At 37.4% G+C, this 27,368-nt stretch overlaps 2 protein-coding genes across 8 annotated transcripts in view; one reads left to right on the forward strand and one right to left on the reverse strand.

Annotated features, from left to right (window-relative positions):
- Positions 1-4,946, forward strand: part of LOC107715022 (solute carrier family 41 member 3-like) — a 59,657-nt gene extending 54,711 nt beyond the window's left edge. For 6 of the 7 annotated variants that reach the window (XM_016521054.1, XM_016521056.1, XM_016521053.1 and 3 more), the window contains 3 exons: positions 535-669; positions 1,039-1,187; positions 3,144-4,946. In XM_016521054.1, the coding sequence (XP_016376540.1) occupies positions 535-669; positions 1,039-1,187; positions 3,144-3,317 (458 nt within the window). In that variant the 3' untranslated portion in view covers positions 3,318-4,946. The remainder of the gene's footprint in view (positions 1-534; positions 670-1,038; positions 1,188-3,143) is intronic. The other variant, XM_016521052.1, reaches the window with a different exon arrangement.
- An 85-nt stretch (positions 4,947-5,031) lies between these two features.
- On the reverse strand, positions 5,032-21,094 carry LOC107715024 (carbohydrate sulfotransferase 11-like). Its single transcript, XM_016521059.1, has 3 exons — positions 20,611-21,094; positions 7,807-7,889; positions 5,032-6,894 (listed from the first exon to the last, which is right to left on the reverse strand). The coding sequence occupies exons 1-3, from the start codon at positions 20,702-20,704 to the stop codon at positions 6,049-6,051; spliced, it is 1,023 nt and encodes a 340-aa protein (XP_016376545.1). The 5' UTR covers positions 20,705-21,094; the 3' UTR covers positions 5,032-6,048.
- Positions 21,095-27,368: the final 6,274 nt, after the last annotated feature.

Raw genomic sequence — 27,368 nt, forward strand, 5'->3', positions numbered from 1 at the left:
CCTCTCGAACGATGACTCAACACTATATTGGCATTAACTACACACTTCCCAATGGGAATAGAGCATGTCGGAGTAGTAAAAGTGGCCTAATCCAGTAGTAGCTGTGATTTCTCAGCCAAAGACTTCTCTGACGTCTTCTCTAGTTGTTTATCTGGATCTGGCACCCTATTTTTCCAGCTCAATCCTGAGACAAACTGCCCTTAATGAGGAACACAAGACGGCTGTGATTCAGGAAGACTAATTTGATACTTCATTACCTAGTTTGATGTGCCCTCCTTCTGTAATATTCCCCATAGAGTGTCGTTTGCCAGTTTTACATCGAGCGAAAACATGGAAAAGCTATTAATTGTGAACAAAGTACTCTGAAAATATGCTTACGATGTATATTTGATGAACGTCAGTGTGCACACTCCCCTAGCCGCATGCTGCGTTCCAACACACATTTCATTTGCGACTGAAATGAGGAGAATATGAGAATCGTAATGGTGTAATAATTGGAAAGCTCTCACATTCTTTCCTTTTTGAAATTTTCAGGTGTGGGGGGGAATCTGGTGGCCATCCAGGCAAGTCGGATCTCCACCTACCTTCATTTGTGGAGCATACCTGGAGTCCTGCCCTATAAGATGAGACAGCACTGGCCCAACCCCTGTGCCACATTCTTCTCCTCAGGTGAGGTCACTTTCAAACTATTTGTGCACCTCTGATGAATTCACACCTTCAGATACTTGAGATAAAGTGGGTAATTAGTCGTGTTGGGTAAGTCAAGCTTTGCTATTGCTGAACAAAGCATGAACCCTGATATTTGCACTTCAGCACATTAATCATCTGCACCATTCGTGCTACATACATGAATGATATCTCAAACCATGCTGTTTTTTGAGGAGGGGTGTGCTGTTTATTTTCTTAAGTGTTAGACTATGATTTCACAACAAAAATAGTGTAGATTTACATTGAAAGAGAGACTTGAACCTTATTTAGAGACCACTCGGGGATAGGCTTTTGAAGTAATCTAGTAAAGAACCACATTTTTCTCCTCAGGTGTGAACTCTAAGTCAGCGCGGGTGCTGTTCCTCCTGGTGGTTCCAGGTCATCTGTTGTTTCTTTTTGCCATTAATATGCTCCAAGGAGGCCACACTGCCATCACGCCAGCATTTATCTGCTGCTACTTGGGTGCTGCTCTGCTTCAGGTAAGCCTTAGTGCTCAAAGCTTAAGTGTTTAAATTCTGCGTCACTAGTGCTGGCAAACAGAATTGCAAAAAGAATTAATGAATGACCACAAAAAAATGGCATAAATTTGTTTTTGCCCAGTTAAAAGTTTAGATGAACACTGACTCTGTATTAGTTGTTTACAGTGATATGAAACAAGCAATGTATATTACATTTTTCTCTCTTAGATTTTCATCATCTGGCTAAAAAGCATGAAAATAGTGCTTTTATTGTTTCAGGTCAAATGTGGAAATTGGTGTGACTATTCAGCCTCCTCCCAACTTCCTAATTGAATGATGTGGCTAAAAATACAATTTATTAGCATTATAAAATAGGGTGTGTTTTTAAATGTGACTAATCCTGTCTTAAAGGATTGTGCTTAAAGTCTTAAAGGGGTGGTTCAGTGTTTTTTTTCTAGGCTTGATTGTGTTTATGGGGTGCAGTCTAAACATGTGTTAATGCTTCGTTTTTAAAAAAACGCATTATTTTTCACATAATTTACCTTTATTCCACACTACTCTGTCCCTTCTCTGAGAAACGGGCTGATCTTTTCCTGTTTTTTTGAAGCCCCGCCCTCAGAAATAGGCGATGAGCACTGATTGGTTAGCTAGCCCAGTGTGTTGTGATTGGCTAAACCGTCTCTTGTGCGTCTCTTGTGCGCCTCTAAACGTCCCGCCCCTCACCTCGGTGGCATGTGCTCCGGTTGTATTGTAAACAACGGCGTCGTTAATATCGCTTATCATTTTGAGCCCGGTTGAGAAGCAGAGGATATTGATACGCTGTTATTTGTAAATGCTACTACTTATGTTAGACTTTAATATACGGTTTTATCCTGATTAAAGCTTTAATACCGTACGGCAACTGCACGCGCGTCCATGTTTAACGCTTCTCATAGCTATGTGAAAATAAATGTATAATTGGAACAGTTCATTGTTGGAGCTGAGCTGATGAGAGAGAGAGATGCAGAGCATGTGCAGAGCAGGGGGACGCGAGGAACAGTATTAAGAACCGCTGCTTTAGAACATTGATTTTGAAACTTGTGAATCCATTAGAATCATTAGAAGACAGAATCACAATTCATATATGAATAGATTTTTACGTGCACCTCTAGTTTTCTCTTCCTCTTCTCTAAAGCAGCGCAGCCTGGCCTCGCCCCCTTTGCTGCCTTTTCCCGAGAGCGGGGTTTATCTGGGTTTGTGATGTCACAAACCCGGGAAGTAACTCGTTGTAGTCCCTACCAGCCGTTTTTGTAGGCATTAAACTGCCAGAATTTTAAAAGACGATATCTCCGTTTGCATTGAACTTTCAGCTTCGTAACTTTGCAGATATTGTTTATGCTCAAACAGCAACATTACACACTAACTAACGTTAAAAAAGTGAAATCGCAATCAACCACCCCTTTAAAGAAATCTCTTGGAAGTAAAATACTAATAAAGGACCCCAAAAGGAAGTAAAGATATTGGTCAGTTTTACTACTATATGTAGAGTAATACAATATGTACAGTAATAGTGTGAAATATTATTCAGTTTTTAACTCTTTTCTATTTTACTATATTGTAAAATATAATTTATTCCTGTGATGAAAAGTTGAATTTTCAGCATCATTACTTCTGTCTTCAGTCATATGATCCTTCAGAAATCAATTTTATATGCTGATTTGCTGCTTTATGAACATCAGTGTTTATCTGTGTTTAAAAAAAGCGCTGATTTTTTGTAGTTTTTTTTAATAAATATAAAGTTCAAAAGAACAGCATATATGAAAAAATATATATAAATGTCCTTATAATTGTCCCTTTTGATAAATTGTGTGCCTCCTTGCTGACCAAAAGTATTATTAAAAGTATTAATTAATAAAAGATTAATATTAATTTCATTTAAAAAGAAAAATCAGTCTGTTTTCATAATAATTGAATGTTTATTCTTGTTTTTCTTCACAGGTTGGGATACTAATTTATACAGCAGACCTGATTGTGCGTTTGGTGTGGAGGAAAGGTCTGGACCCGGATAACTTCTCCATCCCATACCTGACTGCGCTGGGAGACCTGTTGGGCACGGGTTTCCTGGCCCTGTGTTTCCGTTTGGTCATGTTAGTGGAGGGGCTCGGCTTGTAAAATGCTAGACCCCCCCCCCCACCACTTCCTACTCCAGCTCCCAGTTCACGGGACCTTTGCTGCCGAGGTTTTGGAGATGTGAACTTGTCTGTGGGAAGCTAAAGACAGAATATCAGCCACATTGTTTTTGTGCTTACAGGATAGGTTGACTAGAAATATGAAAAACATCGGCAGGTATGTTCTTATTACCTGACAGCCTGTTATATGATTATACTCTTGGTGTGTTGTCCTCGCCTCAGTGATGCTGCTTTCATACACACTAGTCGCCTGATTACTGTATATTAAGGTATAACTTTAGGTGCAAGTGTTACAAATTTTTATGTGCCATGTATAAATAGAATTTGAAGTTTACAAGATTTAAGACCTTGAAGGATTCTGGGATGTTTGTTTGATATTTATTATTTTTTTATTTTAAATATTGTTTTTGAATATATGATTTAGAATTGATTTCAAAGAAAATGGGAAAGTCTCAAAACTTTGAAGGTCATTCCTTTGCTGTTTTAGTAACTACATACAAGGTCATAATTGCTGCTAGATATTTTTACTGGATACTATATCTCATATATAGAGAGTCTACTGTACCTCTCAGCTTGTAATTTTTTTGCACCTGAAATATTTTTTTCTCAAAATACCACACTTTGGAAAAAGGCAAAATCTTATAATGAATGTAATTGTTTGTTCACTTGAATGAATTGATGGCAATTATATTGTTCATGTGGCAGTTTTATTCAACACATTTGTAATATCTTCACTCTGAATTATAATTAACCTTAATCACATGATTTATCTACAGTTGAGTGTTGTGGTCCCTAAAACAGTAAAACAAACAAAAAAAATATTCACATTTTTCCAGAAAACAAAGTTTCACTGTCGTACCAGAGGCAGTGTGCCTTTATAATTAAATGTTAACAAAAAAAAAATTAAAGCACATGAAATAGTCACGGTTGGTTGATGTATTCCCTGTTGTCCTCTAAAAAAAATTTAAAAGTTTATTTACCCTTCAAAGCAAGATTCCATACTGTCTAGTGCACAGTTTTGCAGCACATGTATGCCCACAAGCTTTCAAAACAGGTGCAAACTGTTAAGTTACATCACAAATGGCACATACTGTTGCCACACTCTCAACAGCTCAGCTCATACAGTGAAAGGCTTTCCCACACTCACATTTCCCATATGAATCCTCTAACAACACATTCATAATTTGACATCAGAATAATGACATTATGACAGGACAAAAGCACTGGGACTCCTGCAACTTTCAAATCGAGACATGACATTCCTCTTCAAATGATTAAATATATTGCCCATTGAAATGTATTATAAACCTAGACTTATAGATGACTCCCTTTGTCCTTACAAAAGGCTGTAATATTCCAGCTCAAAATTGAAATGAAGCCTAACTAGCTAGATAGAAAATATTTTCCAACAAAACATTTCCAAGAGCAATTTGGGAAGGTTCGTTATGCAATGTGGCACACAAGGTACCCACTGGTGCACCAGGACATGTCTGCCTGTCAGCCAGATATTAGTCAGACTCCTTCTGACCCTTTCTCTAAAGATTTCATCATCATTTCAACCATAAAAGCCTATATAAATAGCCTTTTTCGCAGACAAGAAGAAATACCTAAATTATTCAGGGTCATTTCAACCAAGTGCTAATGACCCAAAAGAACAGTCATGAAAACTAATAAGACATTAAACTGAACTGTCAGGGATTGATTTTCTCTCACTTTAAGAGTTCTAAGGGATAGATAATCCTCTAAACACATACTGGTACCTCTCTAAAAACCTTTATTGCACTTCAACCCTTATTATAAATTCATAAGACGAGTGTTTCCTCCCAGGATCATGCTGATGTTTGACCTGCAATGCCCAGTGAGTAGTTTAGACCTCACCCTGCATCCATAGCTTAACAAGAGCCGCACTGATGAGGGTCTACCTTTCCCCAACCACAGCTATGCACTGTTTACCTAGCCCGTTACATGCTAAATAGAGGTGACTCTGTGAGAACACCATTTCTTTCCAGAGTAGCTAAACCGGCCAAGGTAGACAGCCTTGTCCAGTTTGCGAATGCAGGAGAAGTCTAAATTCTTCCCTTACCCTTGTCTCCTTCCAACATGTTACCAGCTATCTGCTTGAAAAAGTTGACAGTTTGTGACTTGGAAACTACTTTTGTGATTGGGCGTAAGGTTAAGGTCTGAAATCATATCCAGGGAATGTTAAAAAGGAGGCTTTGAGATCAGCTTCAAGGAATCTCTTCGAGATTAACGTCAAGGCTTTGCTGGTTCCAGTTCAAGAGCAAAATCCACAATAAATATGCTACGTAAACAATACCATAAATATCCTTTTGGGTGGTGAAAATTAAAGGAGATGAAACATTCATAGCATTTGTCTGTTGATGAAGAATCCCGCTTCACTTATCAACATTCAGAAGGACAAAGGCACATACTTGGAGCTCGGTCGCAAGTTACCAAAGCCAAAGGAATTTCAGACAGTATTTTGTGAACTTTCGGGATGGGATGAAACACCCCAGCCAGCACTAATCTGTTCACAATGCTGAATTTTGCCTCAAGGGAGCGAGGGCGACGCCATATTCAAGGCGCATCCTCTACAGGTTCCCTCAGGTAATTCACTCGAATCCAGACACAAGAGCGAAAGTTTAAGCATCAGTGCCCGCAAGACTCACATCCGCGTGTGCAAGTTATGGATTAGTTGAAACTTGCTGAAACCCTCATCTCAACTTCAAGTATGCCGGCACAGAGTAATTAAAAAGCAAGAAGTCCATTCGGTAAAGGTTGAAGAGTTTCTTCTGGTAAAACGGACTGATGTTGTCGAAGAACTTGGCGGCCATGTCACCCGTGGTCCTGGTGCTTTTGGACGTGGCCGGGAATTTGACCTCTCCTTCGGCACCTGCTAACTTCAGGATGTAGCGCGAATCTTGCGCAAGAGACTCGTACTTGCCCACCACGTCATAATGGATCAAGCAAGGGTGGCAAAGCGAGTGAACCCTTTCCCAGTGCTCATTGAACGGTTCCTCTCTCTGAGTTTGGGGGTCTACTAAATAATACACAAATTCCTCGAAGGAGACATCGTTGCCTTTTTCCAGTGCTTCAGCCTGGGGGTCCGCACGATGCCTCCGGATGATTTTGGTCCCGTAGCGTTTGTGGAAGGCCGTGTTGTAGCTACGGGTAAACTTGTTGCGATATGCCGAGACAAGTCTTTCGACGGGTTCGCGCACAAAGACGAACTTCAGATATGTGCGTAGGCGCTTGTTGATCTCAGCCGTGGAGTACTCTGAGAGCGAACGCAGGTTGCCCGCTACGTGAGCCTCGTTGGCCGGAATAGCCAGTGGTTCGTGATAGCGCCCATCTCCTGTTAGTACCATCAACACACGTTTCCAGTTTGTACATGCCACTTTGGGGACATAGCAATACAATAACTTGTGTTTATCGTCCACTATGAGGTGGCGGAGGTCCTCCGGGCCAAGTACGCGTCTTTTGCGGGTGTGGGTGCGACAGGTTTCCTCCAGGAGTTCCCTTCGACCCTGCAGAGTGGCTTGCACTGCAGACTGCTCCAGCTGGAGGACAGGAAGGAATGGTATAAGAGGAAATGGAATAAAAAAAAGTCACATGGGTTCAGAACAGAATTTCATTTTTGGGTGAACTATTGCTTTAAAACTGAAGTCTTTTCTTCTGAAACCGAATGTAGGATTTCTTAACAGTGCACTTATGGGAACCACAGATTGCACTACATGCGAACACATGTATTTGCGTGACTTTATGTGATACGACAGTTGCTGTTTGAGGGAAGTTCTTGTGAAACCATGAGGCACATAGCTGTAATGGGAGGGTAACGGTTTTGCCTGGGGGATGAGCCACAGATGGGTTTGATAACGGCAAGAATATAATAGGATTTGATGAGCTGGTAGTGTTTCAACTGGAAGGATTTTATCTAGACGTTCCACTCAGACCTTTAAAGGGATAGTTCACCAAAAAATTAAAAGTCTGCCATCATTCACATCATGTCATTCTAAACCCATACAACTTACTTTTGTCCGTAAAACACAAGAGCATCCTGGCTGTTTGCTTCCATTACACAGTGAACAGATTCTGTAAATCTCCAAGACTATTGTATGGCTTTTTAAAAATTTTAATATGGTGCACAAGTTATGCGGATTACTCTTAATATACTATGTTTGCCAATTTTGACATACCCAGTTATCTTTTACTTTTATTATATGAAAAGAGTAGCCAGGATTATTCTCTTTTCAACAGAAGAAAGTCAGTCATACAAATTTGGAAAAACATGAGCAGTCTAAAACATACTAAGTTAAGTACTACCCTGGCACAGTTGTGATGCATATAATTTCGTTTTGTCAGATGGTTTGCATGTGTCTTTATGAAATGATGATTGTGTAAAAATAAGGTGTTGGGGGTGAATGAATTAAGCCACTTCAGGAATGTGAGGTTGTTATTTTAGTAATCCCTACCTGGTCATTTTCTTGTAGTGTCTGCAAAGGACTTCTTCCCGATTTAACTGAGAAACTGTTCCAGCCCGAAATCTGTTCAGAAGCTACAAGCACACAACAAATGCAAAATATGAGAAATGGCAACAGAAAGATAATGGATACAAAAGCAAAACATTTAGACATCCATTAAACATTTGTAAACTTAAACATTGGTAAACATTGGTTAATTTTATTGCTATTACATATGGTCATTGTAAGAACAAGCCTCTAACCCCTAAGCTTTAAACTTCGGTGTGCATCTCGCATTGAGAGCTGTACTAGTAATTTATGCTAAACATCTTTTTTAACCATACATTGAGTGCATTAGCTTATATTAAAGGAACTTATATTGACCAGAATATCATAGAGACTCAAAGGTGGGGTCTTTTGATGTGGGCTAATGAAACCACCCAGAACACCCTAGAAACCACATAGCAACATGCTAAAAACCACTCTGAACTCCCTAGCGACCACATAGTACTGCCTTGGCAACCACTCACAACATCCCAGCATTGTGACAGCAAGTTCTGCATGTTCAAGCACCACTCGAATTTTCCTCCGAAAGAGCTTCTTTGGGGTTAAGAGACTCATGACCTTGTGTGGAGAGGACAGAGATCAAAGCGCTTTGTCTGAATGATCACGTTATGGAGCTATAAAAGATTAGAGCTGTTAATTCTCAGCATATGGGGTCCAGCGGTGTTCAGGCTGGTCCACAATTACTGCCTTCTCTGACTCCTGCACCTAGCTGATCGGCCATAAAATTCCTCCTTCACATTTGCATTCTCTATAGGAACAGTCTGTTCTCTTCAGTCCAAGCCACTTCCCCAATTGCTCCCCTTCTCACCCACTCACTCTCTCTCTCTCACACACACACACACACACTCCACTTCAGTCTGTGTTGGGGCCCTTGCTGCTAACGTAAGTGATTGGTTTTGCACATGTGCCAGCTAAGTCAAAGGGATACTTTAAATGCTCCGAAAGGGAGCGCAAGCTAGCAAGTCTGGACACTGAGAGAGTAGAGGAGTAACAATCATGGCAAATCGAGAAAAGGCACTTTCTGGTAATAGCTTCTAAAAAAGAAAAACCCAAAATGTTATTTTTCAGTAAATGGTCAGTGAAAGGAGGTGCTTAACTCTCAAAAACGCTGATCATCAATCTCAGAAGGACAAACTAAAAGCATTTAAGATTCTTATAAAAGTCTTTTTATATCAATAAACACAAAAAAACATCATAATTAAATTAAAAAATGATGCTAAAATCAGATAATTTATAAACAATATCTAATGTAAAAAAACGCTTAAAAAATAATTAGTGGTACACCAATTTGTACCATATCGGTGGAAAGTGTCAAAAGACCTAGTAGAAAAATATTAATTATATGAGGATCAAATTGAAAATGGAAGGAAAGAAGAACATGAAATAACATGGAAGGGGCAGAGAGAAGGAAACGGGGAGGGGGTTGAGTACATATACAGAGCAAAATTTCTGCTATGAAAGCAGGCGCTGATGGCTTTCCCAGCCTTTACATACACTCATTATTCAACTGGACAGATGGATAAATTAAATGAATATAAAACTATAAATAAGCCAACACAACATGTAAATGAATAACTTCTACAGTGAAAATTAAGTCTAAATGTGCTTATATTTATTTTGTTTTTGGGCTTATTACTGTATTACAGTTACAGTAAAGAGTGACAGTGCAACATTTGCAAGTAAAATGCTTTTGCACAATGAAGTCTATACTAAGGATGTGCAAGTTTTCAAAAACAAACAGCCAGAGCATGATAACAAGTACTCTAAACCAGTGGTTCCCAACCCTGGTCCTGGAGGCACCCCAACACTGCATGTTTTGCATGTCTCCTTAATCAAACACACCTGATTCAGATCATCAGCTCATTAGTAGAGACTCCAAGACCTGAAATTGGTGTGTCAGAGAAAGGAGACATGCAAAATATGCAGTGTTGGGGTGCCTCCAGGACCAGGGTTGGGAACCACTGCTCTAAACAAATAGTAGAATCTGAACGGCTAGTTCACTTATCAGCCCTGTATTATAAATAAGCTGCAAAATTAAGGCATGTGAATATTAATTAATTCAGTCATGAAGATGTTGCTTGGTAACCTTCCTGGAGCATCTAGTCATAAAACTTAATTAATATTCATGATTGCTTAATTCGCCAGATGATTAGCACCCACTCAACAACGTCTGCCTTTCAGCCAATACATTAGACCTGCTCAGTGAATGACGAAAAAAAAAATGTTAGCATAAAGTCTTGAGCTGTGTTGCTCACATACGTTTCAATGTGAAATATTTGAGGTAAAATATGCTCCTATGTGTTGCAAAAACTCATATTTATGACCCAGTGAAGTCGGTTTCCTCACAACAGATAATTCAGTTGCTAAATGTTAGTGTACAAAGTCATAAAAAAGGAAGTATTTAGTGTTACCAAACACCATAATCTGATGTCTGTGCCAAGTACAAACATATCAGAGCTGCCATCGCAAAATTATGTCTTTTCACAATATACTCCTAATCATAATCAACAGATGGGAATCTTTTTCTAAAAGGAAGTCTTAAAGTGTATGCAAGAGGCCGTTAGGAGCTGTCTGATTCACAACCACAGAATGACGTGCAAGCTAACTTCCTCTTGTGACTTTTTTTTTTTTTTTTACAGGAACATAGTAACTTATAAAGAATTGCTAGAAGAAAAAGACAAAATTGAAGTTTAGAAACAACACAGTATCACCCAAATAAATACTAGATGAGTTCCTCAAAACAATCCTAAGCTAAGCACTAACGGCTTCCAAAGGTGGGCAACAATGAGGTCTCTTTTTAACCTTGTTAGTATGCACTATGAGTGAGGTTCCACAAGTCAACCGAGGCCAGGCGGCGACAACAAAGGTTGTTTGCTGGAATGCTACACAGGCTTGTGGCCATTTATGTTGGCCTGTGAGGGTTTATAGAGGACAACACACAAATCAGCAGGCTTTTATCAAAAGTTTGCAAGGTAATGGGCAGGAAGCCCTCCTGCGGTGCTGCAACGGCTCCTTTACTAATCGAATTCTGCTCGGCCTCGTGTGGAGAGAGTTTTTTGTTCTGTGCGGTGACTTTTGAGTTTTTGTTTTACTCCCGAAATCAAATGATTTATCTTCTCAATTGTCTTCACAGCTGGTGCTCTCGCCCCTATAGTCTAAATATAATTAGACTGCGGTACATGGAAACACATTCAAATGACTTTGAGGATCATGTTACTCTGGTTGAAACAACAGTGGAAACATAAGAGCTCGTGCTTCCTGGATGCTGTGAGTGATGTCAGGAAGCATCATAAATGTGTCATGAAACCCATCAGAATTAGAAGTGAAACTAGTCTGATGATGAAATCAGAACGTTTCACAAGTTGTTCTTATTCATGCAAATGTGCATTAAAACCATTTGCCACAAGTCTTGACTCGTGCATGTTTTCCCAGAAATTGCTACTTCAAAAACACAATTTCCAGTAGTATATTAAGACATAGGCTAAGATAGCGCAGACAAGTATGAAACTGACTTACTGTAACTTCTAGTTTGTCAATGTCCTCTTTTGTACCTTGTAGGGGTCAATGACAAGAGTTTTTTGTATAATATTGTAGCTCAACATTGACAATTTTTCCATGACTATTCAAAAAGTTTGGGGTCATTAAGATTTTTTTACATTTTTTTTTACATTTTTTGAAAGAAGTCTCTTATGCTCATCAAGGCTGCATTTATTTGATCAAAAATACAGTAATAACAGTAATATTGTATTTTTCTTTTTTACAATGTAAAGTGAAAAAAAATGTTTTTTACTTTCACCGATTTCTATTTTATATATATTAACAACATATTTATTTTAATTTATTTCTGTAATGACAAGATTGAATTTTCAGCAGCCATTACTCCAGTCTTCAGTGTCACATGATTCTTCAGAAATCATTCTAATTTTCTGATTTGCTGCTCAAGAAACATTTCTTATTATTAAAATTATTGAAAACATTTGTGCTGCTCAACATTTTTGTGATATACATTTCAGGAACTTTGATGAAGCATTTATTTGAAACTGAATTTTTGCCACAATGTAAAAGTTTTTACGGTCACTAGATCAATTTAACGCATCCTTGCTGAATAAAAGTTTTCATTAAAAAAAAATCATACTGACACCAAACTTAAATTATGAGGATTAATATATAATGTAGACCATAGAATTTCTTTTCATTTCTGTCAAACCTTGAATGTTAAATTATGGTGGATGTTCTTTACATAAGCACGCCATAATTCTAGGAGCTGCAAAATTGAGGCAGTAATGAAATGTTAAGCTATGAAACAAGAACGAACATGATTGAGAATTACTGATTTGATCAAATTACAGTGCACAATTATTAAAATGCTCAGGCTGAAATTCTAATGAATACCTACTGAGACCTGTTTCTGTAAAAATGAGTTTTACTTGCCATAAAGTGTTCTTATGGCAGAGGGGAATAGTTTTCTAACTAAAGCAATCATTTTCCTTTCTGCCCCAAGCACACTAGGAAGTAGAACTCCAATGTGTGCCTTAATATGCCATAAAGCAAAATCCATTACCAAGTGAGGAATGTGCTTAATCAGAGATTTGGATAAAGTTACGTCCACTCAAAGTGGCCCAGCGCATCCTGCTGTACAGTATTCCATTCATAGCATGATAAATGATAACTATAGACAAAATTGAGAAGACGGAAAGAGATGCATATGATATGAAAAGGTGAAGAAAGACTGTGCTTCTCTCTTTCTCTTCAGAGCCTGTGTGAGGGTGTCACTTTATCCCTGACTAACATAGAGCCATGACTGTTCATCCCAAATCCCAAAATTCCATTTTAGGCTGGAAATTTCCTCATTTATTATGCCCTTCTCTCTTTCCCAGTCCTGAAGCATGAACAAATTAAGAAAACAAAAGAGAAGACACAACAAATGACGTCCCTCAAGCTGTTCTACATCAAGAAACTGCCTTCTATCCAAACGAGTGCAGTGTTTGGCAATCAAACAATCTGTTCATGTCCTTTGCGTGATTTGTTTATTCTATCCAAATCTCTGACGGCTTAAAATCCGTCTCCAGTCTTAGCTGTCTGAAAGGAAGAGCGAAGAATCAGGAGGCCTGGCGGGATGACCAATGCCCCGGCAGCATGTTAAATCAAAAGCATCTTGTGCGCAGTTCCTCATAAAATATAAAACAGGTCTATTGGGAAACTTGGCCCCGTAGAGCAGAACGACTCCCAGAGTTATGTCATTTTATGGGTAATGTAATACTTAGACAAACCAACGATGGCTGATGACGCTATACCAAACGCATGTGCCTGAAGGATCCTGTCAGAAAGTGGATTTTAAACTGTTGTAAGTTTATTTATCTGTGCAAGAGAGCATCAAAACCATGCTTTTCAAATCAAACATTAAAGGGACAGATCAATGAAAAATTAAACTTCTGTCATCATTTACTCACCCTTATGTCATTTCAAACCTGAATTACTTCTTTTCTTCTGCGGATCACAAAATATATTTTTTTTAAATGTCTTTTCGCCCGTAGCCAGCGGAGTCCAAAACAAACAATTTCTTCTTTTGTGTTCTTGCAGAAGAAACCAAGTAATACAGGTTTAGAAACAACATGAGGATGGGTAAAAGGCCCTGTCCCAAATGGCACCCTAAACCCTCGCGGTCTTCCTCTGAGTCCGCACTTTCGTGACGTAATGCCGCTTTGACTGTCGGGTAGAAGTCTGCTGCGGAGCTCGCCCCAGTGCGGGCTCAGCAGAAGTGCGGATCGAGGGCGCATAACGGCCGCAAAGGGGGCGCTCGCGAGCACCCTTCTGAACGCTAAAATGACGAATGGGACACCCTACGGTCTCGTGGACTTAACGGACACGCGCACACGGCGGCCATTGTAAGTCCGTAAGACCGCAAGTGCACATGAAGTGTTCCATTTGGGACAGGGCCAAAGATGTTAGACTTTTCAGTTTTGGCTGAACTATCCATTCAAATCGGTTGTTAAATGCAGGTTTTAAGTCTACATTCTCAGATTGTAGCGTCCTAGGTGGTTTATCCCAAAATCAATAAGGCTGACTACAACCTGTGTGAGCATAATCATTTTAATTTACTACAACTAGAGTGTAAAATGTGTAAAAGTCAAATAAACAATTTAGGAAACAATTCAGGCTGCATTACTGGAAAAAGTAAAAATCCGAAATCCAATTTGACCTTCAATTAATTCATAATGTGCCACCATTTTCAAGGATAAAAGAGAGTTTTGCTTCTAGGCCTCTGGAGTAATGAACTTCATAAACTTTTCCAACAGGCTCACATATGAGCATTGGACGTTTGCTTGATGGTAATGGGTGAGCTCATGTTTTACAGCCATGCGGTGTAAATGCTTCGGAACAAATTATCCGTGAAGAAATGATCACTGTATCCCTCTATAATTAGTTGTTGGACAACTAGTTGACTATTTCCCATCTCGTTGCTGCTATAAGCAATTGTGAAAATCAACATCAAGAATACCTAAAACTACTTTAAAATTACCCTTAAATATGCAGTTTTACCAGAAAGAACTGTGAGGGAGCTGAGTAAAATGCTCAACTGAGATTAATCAGACTGTCTATGTCAAACTAAACAAGCGAAAAGAAGTATGACGTGTGGCGAAGTCAGCAACGTTGCCTCTGTAAACACGAACAGCAGAAACTGATGGTGGTCAGATAAGCAATGAAACTGCTGCACATTCAGCAGACACGGTATTATCAGAGGAGGAAAGGAAGTCCACTCTGGGACTTTAAAGGTCCCATGTTTTACACCTTTCTGGAGTTATATTTTAGGTTTTGATGTCCTTAAGAATATATATTTGCGGTATAAGTAAGCTCTGCTTAGAACAGGTCGATTTTGGCCTGTCTAATTAATATTCATGAGTCTTTCTTCTGATTGGCCTGTTGTTTTCTGAGTGACGCATGGCCAGGCCAACCACAGGTAACTAGGGTCAGCCGACGTCACAGCGCTAGCTGGAGGCAGCAAAACAAAGGGGAAACTGGAGGCGGCCCATTCAAACCAGAAATCACAGCTACTTTATGCAGGCTGTGTGAATTTTACTGTGGACTGACTGTTTTGAAACTTATATGGTAGTTACATAGCACCTAGACCTCAGTTATCATGAAAAAAGCCAGGAAATTTCAGTTTTGACAATATGGGACTTTAAAAGGACGGAGACATCGTCTTACTTTCAAATTGCCCACAGTGGGTGTGATGGAGCCAAGGTCTAAGAAATTACCCTCACTTACTGGAAATGTTAAAAGGTCTTTTATCAAAAGCTCACCCACAGTCCAGCTGAGTATTCGATCTGTGCTCTGACTGACAGTCACTTACTGCACAGAAAGGGAAGCAGCTCCATATGTTTCTAATGGACAAACCACTAAACTTTCATTAGTTGTACCTCACTGGTTGCCTTTTGGCTGGACAAGTTTTCTTGATGTTGGCTTCAGGTAAAAAGAAGCATATCAGTAGAAGAATGAGGGGAAATTCAATATTTGATAATTAAACAACTTTCCTATTGCGAACTTGATCACAGGATAAATGCGCCAACACATGAGGACGGTTATCAAGTGGTTTTGTGAAGAAACATACATAAACACAGAAGCCATTTTAAGGTAATTACTGATAGCTGCTGCAAGTATTAGGCCAAGACACCTAGAGAGCACTACTTTTAAGATCACTTGTATCAGCTCTTTTTATTGGAACCACTTTTTAGAAGCAAAGAGAGGACACAATGTGAAATTCCTGTGAAGTGTGACCTTGTGACCATTGAAGGGGTGTGGCTCAGCAAATAACTGTCTATGAGCCAAAAAAAGGCTTTAAGCAAATAATGCACAGTATGAAAATGTGAGCCTACAATCAGTTTAATCACATTCAAGCCTATATAAAGGCTTCCCAGTTTAGAATGACTTGCCTTGATTCATCAATATTAGAATGAGATTGATGGAATATTTCACCTGAAAATGAAAATTTTGTCATCATGCACTCATAGTTGTTCTAAACCTATATGAGTTTCTTTCTTCTGTTGAACACAAAATAAGTTATTTTGAAGTATACTGATAACCAAACAGTTGACGGTAGTCGTTTCTATGCTATGGGAGAAAAAAAAAAAACACTATGGAAGTCAATGGCGTCAACTGTTTGGTTACCCACATTCTTCAAAATATCTCCAGAAGAAAGAAACTTGTACAAATTTGGAACAAGTGAAGGGTGAATGATGACAAAAATTTCATTTTTGTGTGAACTATCCCCTTAAGAACAATTGTATGTGTATAAACATGTGAATCCAGTGAAAATTTTCTTTGAGCACCTAATTTGTATGCAATTATTTGTGAATGAGGCCCACCGAGAGCAGCGTCTTCAAAAATGCAGGTGTGATCTACATACACCTGTTAAGGAAAGACAAATGAAGGATCACATGATGTTCTTTTACCATAGATGACCTATTTGCCTCTGGCATGAGGACATTCTAGGGTCAGATCCTGAACTATTATTGAGCAGCATGTACCATAAAGCTGTTATACTCCTTACTAACAAGCCTAGACAAGAACAGTTCAATGGTGCCAAGTCTAGTCAGGGGAAGTGGATTATTCTTTTAATTTGGGGGGGGGGCAATCTTGGCTGTATAATAAAATTTTCACCAAAAGACTCTGAACTTGGCTCTAGTTGAGGTCTCCTGGGCGAAGAGAAAGAACTGAGGTTTTGTTTACAACATAAAAAAACAAGAATAAACATTAGCTATTACTACCAGGTTATCTCTATTTGTTCAAAGTCTCTTATCTATAATTCACAGGAGGAAACTAACCATAATCTACATATCTTTTGTGGTTACATACTTCACTACACCATGCTGCTTCTGATCTTGTCCAAGTGGTTTCCATACTCATAAATTAGTCACAGCACAGTTTGTTTACCTCCGTAAACTGTCATGAATCTAATTAATCTCTGGTTGAAAAATCTCACATGGTCATATGAAGTCTTTCCCAAAACTCTGGGGAAAGTCAAAGCCACTGACCTTTAATTCCCCTTTCTTCTCTAATCTCACGCTATCCTCTTCAAGGTGATCCGTTCCTCTCCGAGGCATCAGGGGAAAGGTTTAAAAGGTTTTGGAATGCCCCAGAGTCTCCCAGTGGGGGCTTTCCAAACATTCCAGGGGCAGTTTTTCTCTCTGTCTGCTTTGTTTCCAGCGGGTTTCAACAGCCGTTTTTTGTTCGCTGTTCTAAACAGGCTGAAGTCTACACTTGTGCACTCTAAAGACAGTTTGATGTCCTTTTTAGTATGTCAGAGGAACTGCTTTAATGTGGCATGCATGTCTGTGTTATCTAAACTTTAACTACCTAAGCTTGTCAGTTGGAAGTGATGACAATGCACTAAATCATTGCCATTGGCAATTGACGTAGAACAGACGTTGGTTTGACGTAGGGCTGGGCGATATAGCTAAAAAAATTTAGCAACGATATAATGTTTCATATCGTTCTGTATCGATAATTATTGACATTTTTTATAAACGTTTTTAAAACAAAGAGCAATAGAAAGATGTTTACATTTAACCACTGCATTTTTAAAGTAACTCAATTTATTGAGACAAACAACAAATTTGTTGTTTTAACAGCCAAACAGAAAATAAAAATTCAAATTAAACAAATATCTAATTTCTAATGTTTTATATGCAGATTAAATAGGTTAAACTTTTGGCTTGTTTCCCGAGGACACAGGAGGGTGCAATGAGCAAAATAATGCAGCACATTAAATTGTCAATGCAAGGAGATAGATAACTGTTTATAATATATAAAAAAAAACATGCATTATCTAAATTAACTCATAAATCAAATATAATTTTGTAAATTGCATAAACAATTATGAACAAAACAGCATCACGTATTTATGCATTGCTTAATACAAAGAGCCGGATCGCCCATCACACATATTGCCTTTAAAAACATATGAGACGCAGTGAAAAGGAATAAACCTCCACAAATTCGTGACGTGTTTTCTAAAAGTTTAAACTGATTTAACCTTGCATGGCTTTCTATACATCTCTTGTGTGTCGCGAGTGCAGCAGTCATATTTGTCCGTCTAGAAAATGCGCTGAATATGCGTTCTGTGTGAATGGCTTGGTTTCGGTTTTAACCCATTCAAGATCTTCTCCGCATTGAGCTTCTATATTTCTCTAATATTTTGAATGCATAATGCAGCAACTGCGCGTCTCGTGGGCTAGACTAACAAAACATTAAACTACAACGTCACTTCATCACCGGATCTCGTGCTCCACTGATGACGCTCCCTGACGCACACCTAACATTTGATTGTACTATTTTTGCATTCAAATGCAAATGTTTATTTTAAATTAGACTAATATTCTTTTTTTTAAAATTCACAATCTCCTCATCACAGGCAGGCACAGCGCTCATGTTCGTGTTTGTGTGTGCTGTCTGCGTCACTCATAGCACGTGCCTATATCGTGCACTACATCGAACATTTTTTATATCATTATCGAAGAAGGTGTACCGTCGATAAATATCGATACCCTTTCATCGCCCAGGCCTAGTTTGATCAAATACGCAAATCAAACTGACGTCAGAAACTTGATATGACATTGATTTGATGTAAATTTAACATCAAACAGTCTAAGTGTGGGATTAACTTTCTATTTTCACCCAATTACTAGGGCTGCACGATAAATCGCATGCGATATTTAATGCGCAAACTGACAAGCTGCACAAAACCACGTTCATAATCGCGCGATTTTTTGCACAGCTTGTCAGTGAACAACGACTCCGTGTAGTAAATGCTGCTCAATGTGAAAGCACGCACGTGATGGAGATTTACCGCTGATTACAGAACCGGCTTTACTGACAAGATGCGCATTAAATATCGCATGCGATTTATCGTGCAGCCCTACCAATTACCATTGGAAGAAATTGCCGTCCTAACTGAATTTAAAATTATGTTGTCTTGATCATGTCTTGACTAATATTTGACGTCAAGTGCCCGCTGGGTTTTTCAGGGGATTTCAATCTGACCGTCATTGCTTCAGGCTTTGTTTACACCTGGTATCAAGATGCTTTTCATCGACCACAAGTGGACAATGTTAAATACAGGCATAAATGTTTTAAGCTTGTCCATTTTCACTTCCAGAGGTAGTCAAAAAAGCATTTGATCTTTTGTAGTGTATGCCTAAAATGTGAGCATTATGGGACATGCTCTGAGTAAGCACACCAAAACAATCGATTCCAACTAAGCTATGTTGTGCCACACAAAGATTATGATTGAAATTGCTGTTACCATTAATATCCTTTCCATTTGCTTCCATTTCCAGCTCGCTCATAAACAGCGTAATGGCTTCAGTCATCATATTCATGCTGGCAAGTGTGCCAAAATAAGATGTGAGGAAATCTAAACACAAGTGGTCACAGGAAATGGATTTAAAAATGCATGCTAAGACCAGGTGTAATCAGTAATGCGTCTCAGCTCATAATGTGATCAGACCACTGAAAACGCATCTTAAAACCAGGTGCAAACAAGGCCAAAGATCTTACAGAGTAAGAGGTCATTTTAAGTCTTTCAACACAGGTTAGAACAGTAATTGTTAACCAGTGAAAAATGGGAAAACTTAGGTTATAGTACGGTTAATGGATCGGCCTGTTTGGGATTAAAACCAACAACCTTTTGGCTATCAACCGAGATTATTAACCATCACACCATTTAATGTACAGTGACATTTAGATACTTTAACAGACAAAAGCAAAATAGCACGACCATTCCTTGATGTCAATGACCCAAGACATTTAGGATGTCCAGACCTGGGAGGAGCTATGGGATAAAATGCACTTGCATCATCATTGCCCACAGTTAACGCTTAAAAAGGTGAATGTCATCAATCCAAGAACGAATTTAGGATGTGGTCATGACCTGTTGCAAGAAGTCTGATTTGTAACCTACATTTGGCTGGTGAAACATGTTATCTAACTTCCTTTTTCCAACGATTAAAAGAATTAGCTCTGAGCTCACAGCCCAAACTTCATTTCAGTAGATACATGGATGTGGCCAACACAATCTTATGGCAATTTGTAACTATTTAACATTTTAGCAAATTAGTGACTAATTTGTATGATGTGTATGGTTGTTCGCCTCCTTGTCACATAGTTACGTTTTCTCATTCGATCGGGTTGGATGTTGCATATTACAATACTCCAAAAAAAAAAAAACATGTAGGCTACATATAAACATATGATTATTATCAACATAAGCTTTTCTATTAATTTTTATTGTAATTAATGTATCCAGTTCATTCGTTGACTGGACCCAGAAATAAAAACATACCCAGCCGGCATATGACTGACCTTCAACGTTGAAATATAGTTGAAATAAGGTCGGTTCTTGTTTTAACGTTGATACAACGTTTAATGCTGAACGGTTGAAATACATTTAGCATTTACAGTGAACAGTACTAAAATTAATGTCTCCAGTAAAAACATTTCTACATATCTAAAACGAAACTATTATGTGCGTGTTGACAAAACTGTTATACAATCTAATGAGTCAAACAATTGACATCTGATCATACGAATCGAACATGTCAGAATGGAACGGGTTGTTGGTTCAGTGAGCGTGATTTCAGAACCGCAGATTCGGTCCAATTTGCGCAAATGATCCAGTTCATTTAAAAGATCCGACTCAAAAGAACAAATCCTTCACGAATCAGACGTCGCTACTTTATTAGTAAGACTCACCTGATCTTGAGATGTTCTGGAAGTATAATATAAGAATGAAAAACGATCCGACGCATGTCGCCAGAAACATCCGACCCACTTTGGGCTTTATCATTCTGATACTCTTCTAACGAACGATGCCTGACTCTCGCCCGGCGACGGAGGTCCGAGAAGGGCTGTTGTCTCCGAAGAACAATCCTAAAAGCGTCTGTCCAACGGGTTCCTCATTTTACAAAGAAACACAAAAAGTCAAAAAAAAACTTGGTGTAAACTAATTCCGATACACGCTTTACCCAAAGCAGCCCGCTTGTCTACCCGAGAACAGACCGCTTTATAGTTGGGTGTTACACGAACCATTCACCCAAAAAACTTCACAGGTCCAACTCTGTTTCAGTGATCCTTCGCTTTCCAAGCGGTCGCGTCAATTAAGCAAAAAATCCATTGATCACTTACATATCTTCGGTACGTCACATGTTACTGTTGTCAGTTGAACGCTCAACTTCCCCTAAACATGGAGGGCATTGTATCAAACTTTCGTGCATGACGTCACGCCCACCAGCATCTAGCTGAGTGCCCAGGGGCCCCTGGATGTGACGCAACAGCTGGAACCCTCGAGTGCGAACGTAAAACTCGAAGCGTTTTCTAACGTTACCGAATAAAAGTAAAGAGACTTAAACAGACTTAAAGTACTTAAAGTACATTAATAAGTGGCTTTCATGTCTTTAAATAAGGAATATCTCATCTAGGCTATTTTTTCTTTTTAAAATGTCAAACGTTTCCGTGTGATAACCATACACACTTTTATAAACGTCTAATCATATACTATATAATACTATACAATACTATATATGTGTCAGAAGTGATTTTTGTATAAATATTGTAGCCTATGTTTAGTGACATCTGGTGGAAAATACAGGAACATTCTGACTGACTGCTTCACTCGTCTTTAAACCAGGAATCTTCAAACTTCAAGAACTCTTTCAAAAAAAAAAAAAGAGACAAACGCTGTATACTGCGTAAATTTGAGTGTTGTATTTTAACCCTATTAATGCATTTACATAATATACTTTATGTTTACATTATTAATGTAGGCTAATTCAAAATTGTGGATTAATTTTTAACTAATAACTTTGGGAGGGACAATAAAAAAATGTAGCTAAACTTCTTGAGTCGATGTAATATTGTATTTTAACACTTGTGCATGCTTGCTCTAAACTGAAGGATATAATGTTTTTAGGTTCTTTTGAGGTCTACAGAAAAGTGGTGAGTGTGAATTCTCTTGAGGTTGTGGTGAATTGGCCTTGTACAGCCTAAGCACAGCTCCCGATACTGAAAACTGTACAGTCAGCATTGTTTCTATGATAAGTTATCACTGTCATCCAGCCACAACTTCTGTTCATCTCACAAAGAAAAGCATGCCTGCATATAATATAATTTACTGTTAAGTAAATAAACGGTGGATGCAGCATTGCTAGGCTGCTATAAGTTTCCTGTATTAGATCAAGACTTCAATGTAAATGGGAGGCAGGTTTTAAACTATGGAAGTCATAGTGATAAGCCCTATAGGAACGGGTCATGTTGTTTCAGGTCAGAGTCAAAGTCCAATAACAACTGGCCTGGTTCATGTTGATTCAGAGTCAAAATGACCCAGACCCAGAGGAAATGTGGTTTCGCTATTTATATACAGTACATGCAAAATATATTATATTTATAAAAGACTTACATTCAGCCAAATTCAAGGACAATAATATATAATAGCTGATATATAATAATTACTTGTGAAAACAGATTTCTCTCTAAAATTACCTACTCTGAAGTGCTGAAATATGGAGATACACGGAGATGCCATATTAGTTTCAATGATAGTTACAGACATACATATGTATTGAAATGCCACAAAAATGATTGTGATTTTAACTGTAAAAGACTGTAAAAATGCTACAACAAAAACCTGTTAATTGGTTATCAGTAAGTTTCCATACTATATACGGTGAATAACTGTAATTACATTTAATGTAATTTTACAGTAAAATACTGTTAAAATTACGCTTTTTGGCAGTGAAAAAGAAAAAGTCATCGTATAATTTACAGTGAAAAACTGTAAATTGACACTCCCAGAATTCCCTGCATGACACTTCATATTTTATGTTTTTTCGTTGAAATAACTATGTTTCTTCTTAGTTTTTCCTTATCAGTTGTGTACATTAGTGTTTTATCTTACATCTAATGTTGTTAAATTAATGTTTATTGCATTATTTCAGTTTCATCGTTTAAAACAGATATTAGTACTTCAATATGCTGGTTTATTAACATTACACCAGTTAATGAAATACAGTTTTTTATTGTGAATTTAAGTTAAGTCTGTAAAACCTAAAATGATTCTACCATATTTTTAACGGTGAAGTTCTGGCAACCACAGCTGCCGGTATTTTACCGTAAATGTCACAGATTTTTTTTTACAGTGTAGGAATTAAACAGGTCAGCCACTATATGAACAGATGGCCATTGACTAATGCATCAATAAGTGTGCTGCATGGAACATATGCATCTAATGTATTTTGCTTGGCCACAGAAGTGCACCGAAAGCACATCAACAAATTATAGATATTCGGATTCAGACCAAGATACTTGCTTAATGCTCAAAACATTTCCTGCAATCCAGAAGGTCAAGCTGATTTACATTAGTACTGGTTAGATGCAGAAGAACCAGAACTCATAGCGAGGTTGTGCTTCCTTCTTATGGGTTTAATGGTAGATGGTAAATCATATTTTTCCTCATTTTATCTCCCTGAGCAGATCCTTGGAGATCAATCAGTGTCTGAAAGCGAGAAAAAACCAGGTGTGTGTGTTAAAGTTCACAGGATTCAGTTACTGCTTTTATTGAGTGACATTAAGACACTTCATAGGGGTGTTTGAAGTGAAAAATGTTTGATATGTAGCCTGGCCGTATCTTTCCTGTGGGATTGAGTGATCCACTGCTGTAGCATCTGTTGCTCTGAGTTTATCATGATACTTTGTGGATAGGCCTATAGACACATTTAGACATTTTACATAAATGTACTCTACATTTATGCATTTGGCAGATGCTTGTTATGCAGAGTAACTTACACTGCATTCCAGGTATACACTTTATCAGTTCATAACACCTTATCTTGGCATTGCTATGTCACTTAACGTGCTACTTGTGATTAAAATGAAAATGTATTATAGTTTAAACTTATAGTAAATGCAATTAGTTAAACTTAAGTATTCTTTATTTTTTATTTTTATATATACTTATTTCATAGTTATCTATGCTGTCTTTGAAATATGAGTAAAGAGTATTGCCAAATGTACCGGCAAGCATTTATGGTAACTAAAATATGTTTTAATGTATTCTATTGAAATGTAAAACGTTCTATTGACATTGAAAGTTGCAATATAGTACATTTAAAATTTATTTACTTTAAATGTAATATCAGATAACAAGTACTTTACTGTACTTTACTAATATCAGATAACATGTGCTTTAGTATGTAAGTCAACACATTAAAATGTGTATTTTTTTAATGCACAACAAAAGATTATTCAAACATAGTGTTTAAAATGAACTTGTAGAACATTTAATTTGACATGATCAGAAAGTGCATTTTTATTTCATTAATATTATATTTTCTGCAAATAGTAAAAAAAAAAAAAAGACAAAATCTACTTTTTGAAGTACACTACAAGTGCACATTACATACATTTCTTTTTTACAAGCATATCTCTGCAACCCTCAGTTATTAGACACTTTTCCTTTAATTATTGATTGAATTTTACTGAATGAATCAAAAACTAGTCATAACATACACAAAAAGACTTCATGCAACTTAAACATCAATAAACCAAAATAATGAATTCAAATGTTTAAATTTTTTAGATGAAACTTTTTTTTTTTTTAAAGTTAAAGTCACATCTTTGAAGATATCACTGAGCAAATAATCAGTCCAGCCTCCCTCTGCATTAGAACTATAGCTCTTTAATGTTATGTTTTCTCTGGCCTTTGTCGTACTTGTCTTGGCAGACGGCTCAGTGTCTCTGTGAGTCAGCATGAACGTGCTTCCACTGAGATCAGCCAGAGTTGCTCTCAAAAAACCCTGAACCCTTTTTATTCAGGCTGTTGAAACAAGACACATTTCATGACCACCTGATCTCTGCTGACCTCTGTTAAGGCTTATGAAAGTCCGTCATTTAGCTCTCTCTTTTTTTTTATATCTATCTATTAAAAGCAGCAGGATGGGTCAATGACTTCACGGTTATCTGACCAGATCAACAGATATCAACGCAATTTTAACATGATATTCTCATATGATAAAGTCATTTATCTTACAAACTGCAAACAACAGCTCCTCCGCCTCCTAAAGATTCTCTCCTCTTGTAAAGGACAAAAAATAATACACAATTAACTGGTTCATATGAAGTCAAATAAAAAATAAATAAATAAATGTGAACTACAAAGTCAAAATATTACTCAGTTTTCTCTCCTTTATACATCTTTTCCATTAGTGATTTTCCATTCTGAAATTTTAAACACATTTGCTTTGTGAGGCATTTACAGAATGGGACTGACACCATTGATCCATAATTCATCACTTAATTAGTCAGTGAAATCGTTATGTAAAAAAAGAGAGTCAGATGAGACCTCATTCCTGTTAATACATTCACAGAGTTGCAATTTTACTTGCTTTATTTAAAAATGATAAATTCATTTATTCCAGCTTTTCTGCATAAAGAGTCTTAATACCACCTCAGGCCCAACTACACAATGTCTGATTCAAGTATATAAGAAAATGCCAACTATTAGGTAAACATGAGTTTATGAAATTTGTAACATATAATATTAGGTAAGCAAGGTTGTGCGGAAGTAGATTAAACCGTACACTACTATTCAAAAGTTTGGCGTTGGTACAATTTTTTTATGTTTTTAAAGAAATCTCTTATGCTTGTCAAGGCTCATTTAAAAAAAAAAATCAAAAATATAGTAAAGGCATTAAAAATATTGAATGTAAAATAACTGATTTTTAGTTTATTATATTTACAATTTTAATTTATTCCTATAATTGCAAAGCTGAATTTCCAGCAGCCATTACTCCTTTAATTCTTTGATGAAAAGAAACAGCTTATTAAAAATAAAAATATTTTGTAACATTATAAACGTCTTTTCTGTCACCTTTGATGCATCGTGGCTGAATAAAAGTATTCATTTATTAATTAAATGATTTACCATCTACCATTAAAACTTAATTACTATAATTAACTATAATTAACTATAATTAAAATAAATTAATATTATATCCTCTTAGTGTTTGATTTTTCCTGTGTGTTTTGTACACACAGGCTGAAATGTCCAGATCAGCCAGACTTTTATAAGGTCATATGTTACAGTAAATAAATTAAACTAAGGTACGACAGTATCTATAATCTTGCACATCTAGAATAAATGTCACACTAGGATCAATCATTTGTGTGATCATTCTGAATTCAGGCCGGCAGTTCTACAGTTTAGCACAGATAAACATTTTGAGTTCATAAGGTCTTACCTGTGAGAGTGAGCTGTGATTATGATGGCTCGAACAGGAGATGAGAAGAACGAAAGGAAGCAAGCTCAGGCCAAATTTGTCAGGTAAACAGGCTCAGAGTGGAGGCTCAGTCAGCAGGTGGCACTACAGACACGCGCTACTGTGTAACCAGGGGTATGAGAGGAGGAAATTATTCTGAGGATACGGAAAGAATTTTAACACTTAAAAAAAAAACATTTAGATCATTGTTATATTTAGATTGGAAAACTGAAGTGTGCAAATTAAGCACACCTCATTAAGTTCTTCAGAAATATAAATTCCATTTACAGTATTCCTCAGTTGTGCGTTTCCTTCTGTGATTTTACACACAGCCCCGGGACATTGAGTTCTGAGATTAATGTGAACAACAGTGTTGGGTGTAATTAGTTACTAAGTAATTAGTTACTGTAATTTAATTACTTTTCCCTTGAAAAGGTAAAGTAAGGGATTACTCTTATTTTTTCTGTAATTTAATTACAGTTATTTCTTATGTAATTGGACTTAATACAGTGTATAGACTGTAGAACATTTATATACAATACAATAGTGGATTTAACATCAAAATTTAAAGTCTAACCTTAAAATGCATGCTTTTTATGTCCCCTTCTCACTTTAAATACTTTGGTGAGTTAATAAGAATATTGGTAACACTTTAGTGTCCAATTCTTACTATTAACTAGTTGGTTATTAACATGAATATTACTGGGATATTGGCAGTTTATTATTACTTAAAAAAAACACATATTAATGTCTTATTCTGCAAGACCTTATTTTAAATCCTTTAGAATAAGGATTAATTACTTTTTTAATTACCTAAATCCTTTGTCCTCCCCCTCCTTCATCAACTCTAACAGCTGACGACTTTGCCACGTTCTTCATTAATAAAATTAAAACCATCAGTGCACAATTTTCCACACCATAATCTGTCAAGCACATCTTACCCGCAAACATACACTTGTTCATATCCTTCTCTTCACTCTCCAAACTCATCCTTTCTAATCATCCTACTACTTGTCCACTTGATCCTATTCCATCTCATTTCCTTCAAGCCATTTCTCCTGCCGTTATACCTGCACTCACTCACATCATTAACACATCCCTTCACACTGGTGTTTTTCCCTCAACATTTAAACAGGCTCGTATAACCCCACTTCTTAAGAAACCCACTCTTAACCCATCTCTTTTAGAGAACTACAGACC

This window comes from Sinocyclocheilus rhinocerous, unplaced genomic scaffold, assembly GCF_001515625.1.
Source record: "Sinocyclocheilus rhinocerous isolate Xijiao unplaced genomic scaffold, SAMN03320098_v1.1 scaffold28, whole genome shotgun sequence".
NCBI classification, from domain to species: domain Eukaryota; kingdom Metazoa; phylum Chordata; class Actinopteri; order Cypriniformes; family Cyprinidae; genus Sinocyclocheilus; species Sinocyclocheilus rhinocerous.

Excerpts from the sequence above, each read along its gene's own strand:
- LOC107715024 (XM_016521059.1), bottom strand. The coding sequence starts at position 20,704 with ATGATAAAGCCCAAAGTGGGTCGGATGTTTCTGGCGACATGCGTCGGA. Across the intron at positions 7,890-20,610 it reads CCAGAACATCTCAAGATCAG|CTTCTGAACAGATTTCGGGC; the intron begins GTGAGTCTTACT and ends GTGTGCTTGTAG. Across the intron at positions 6,895-7,806 it reads CACTACAAGAAAATGACCAG|CTGGAGCAGTCTGCAGTGCA; the intron begins GTAGGGATTACT and ends CCTGTCCTCCAG.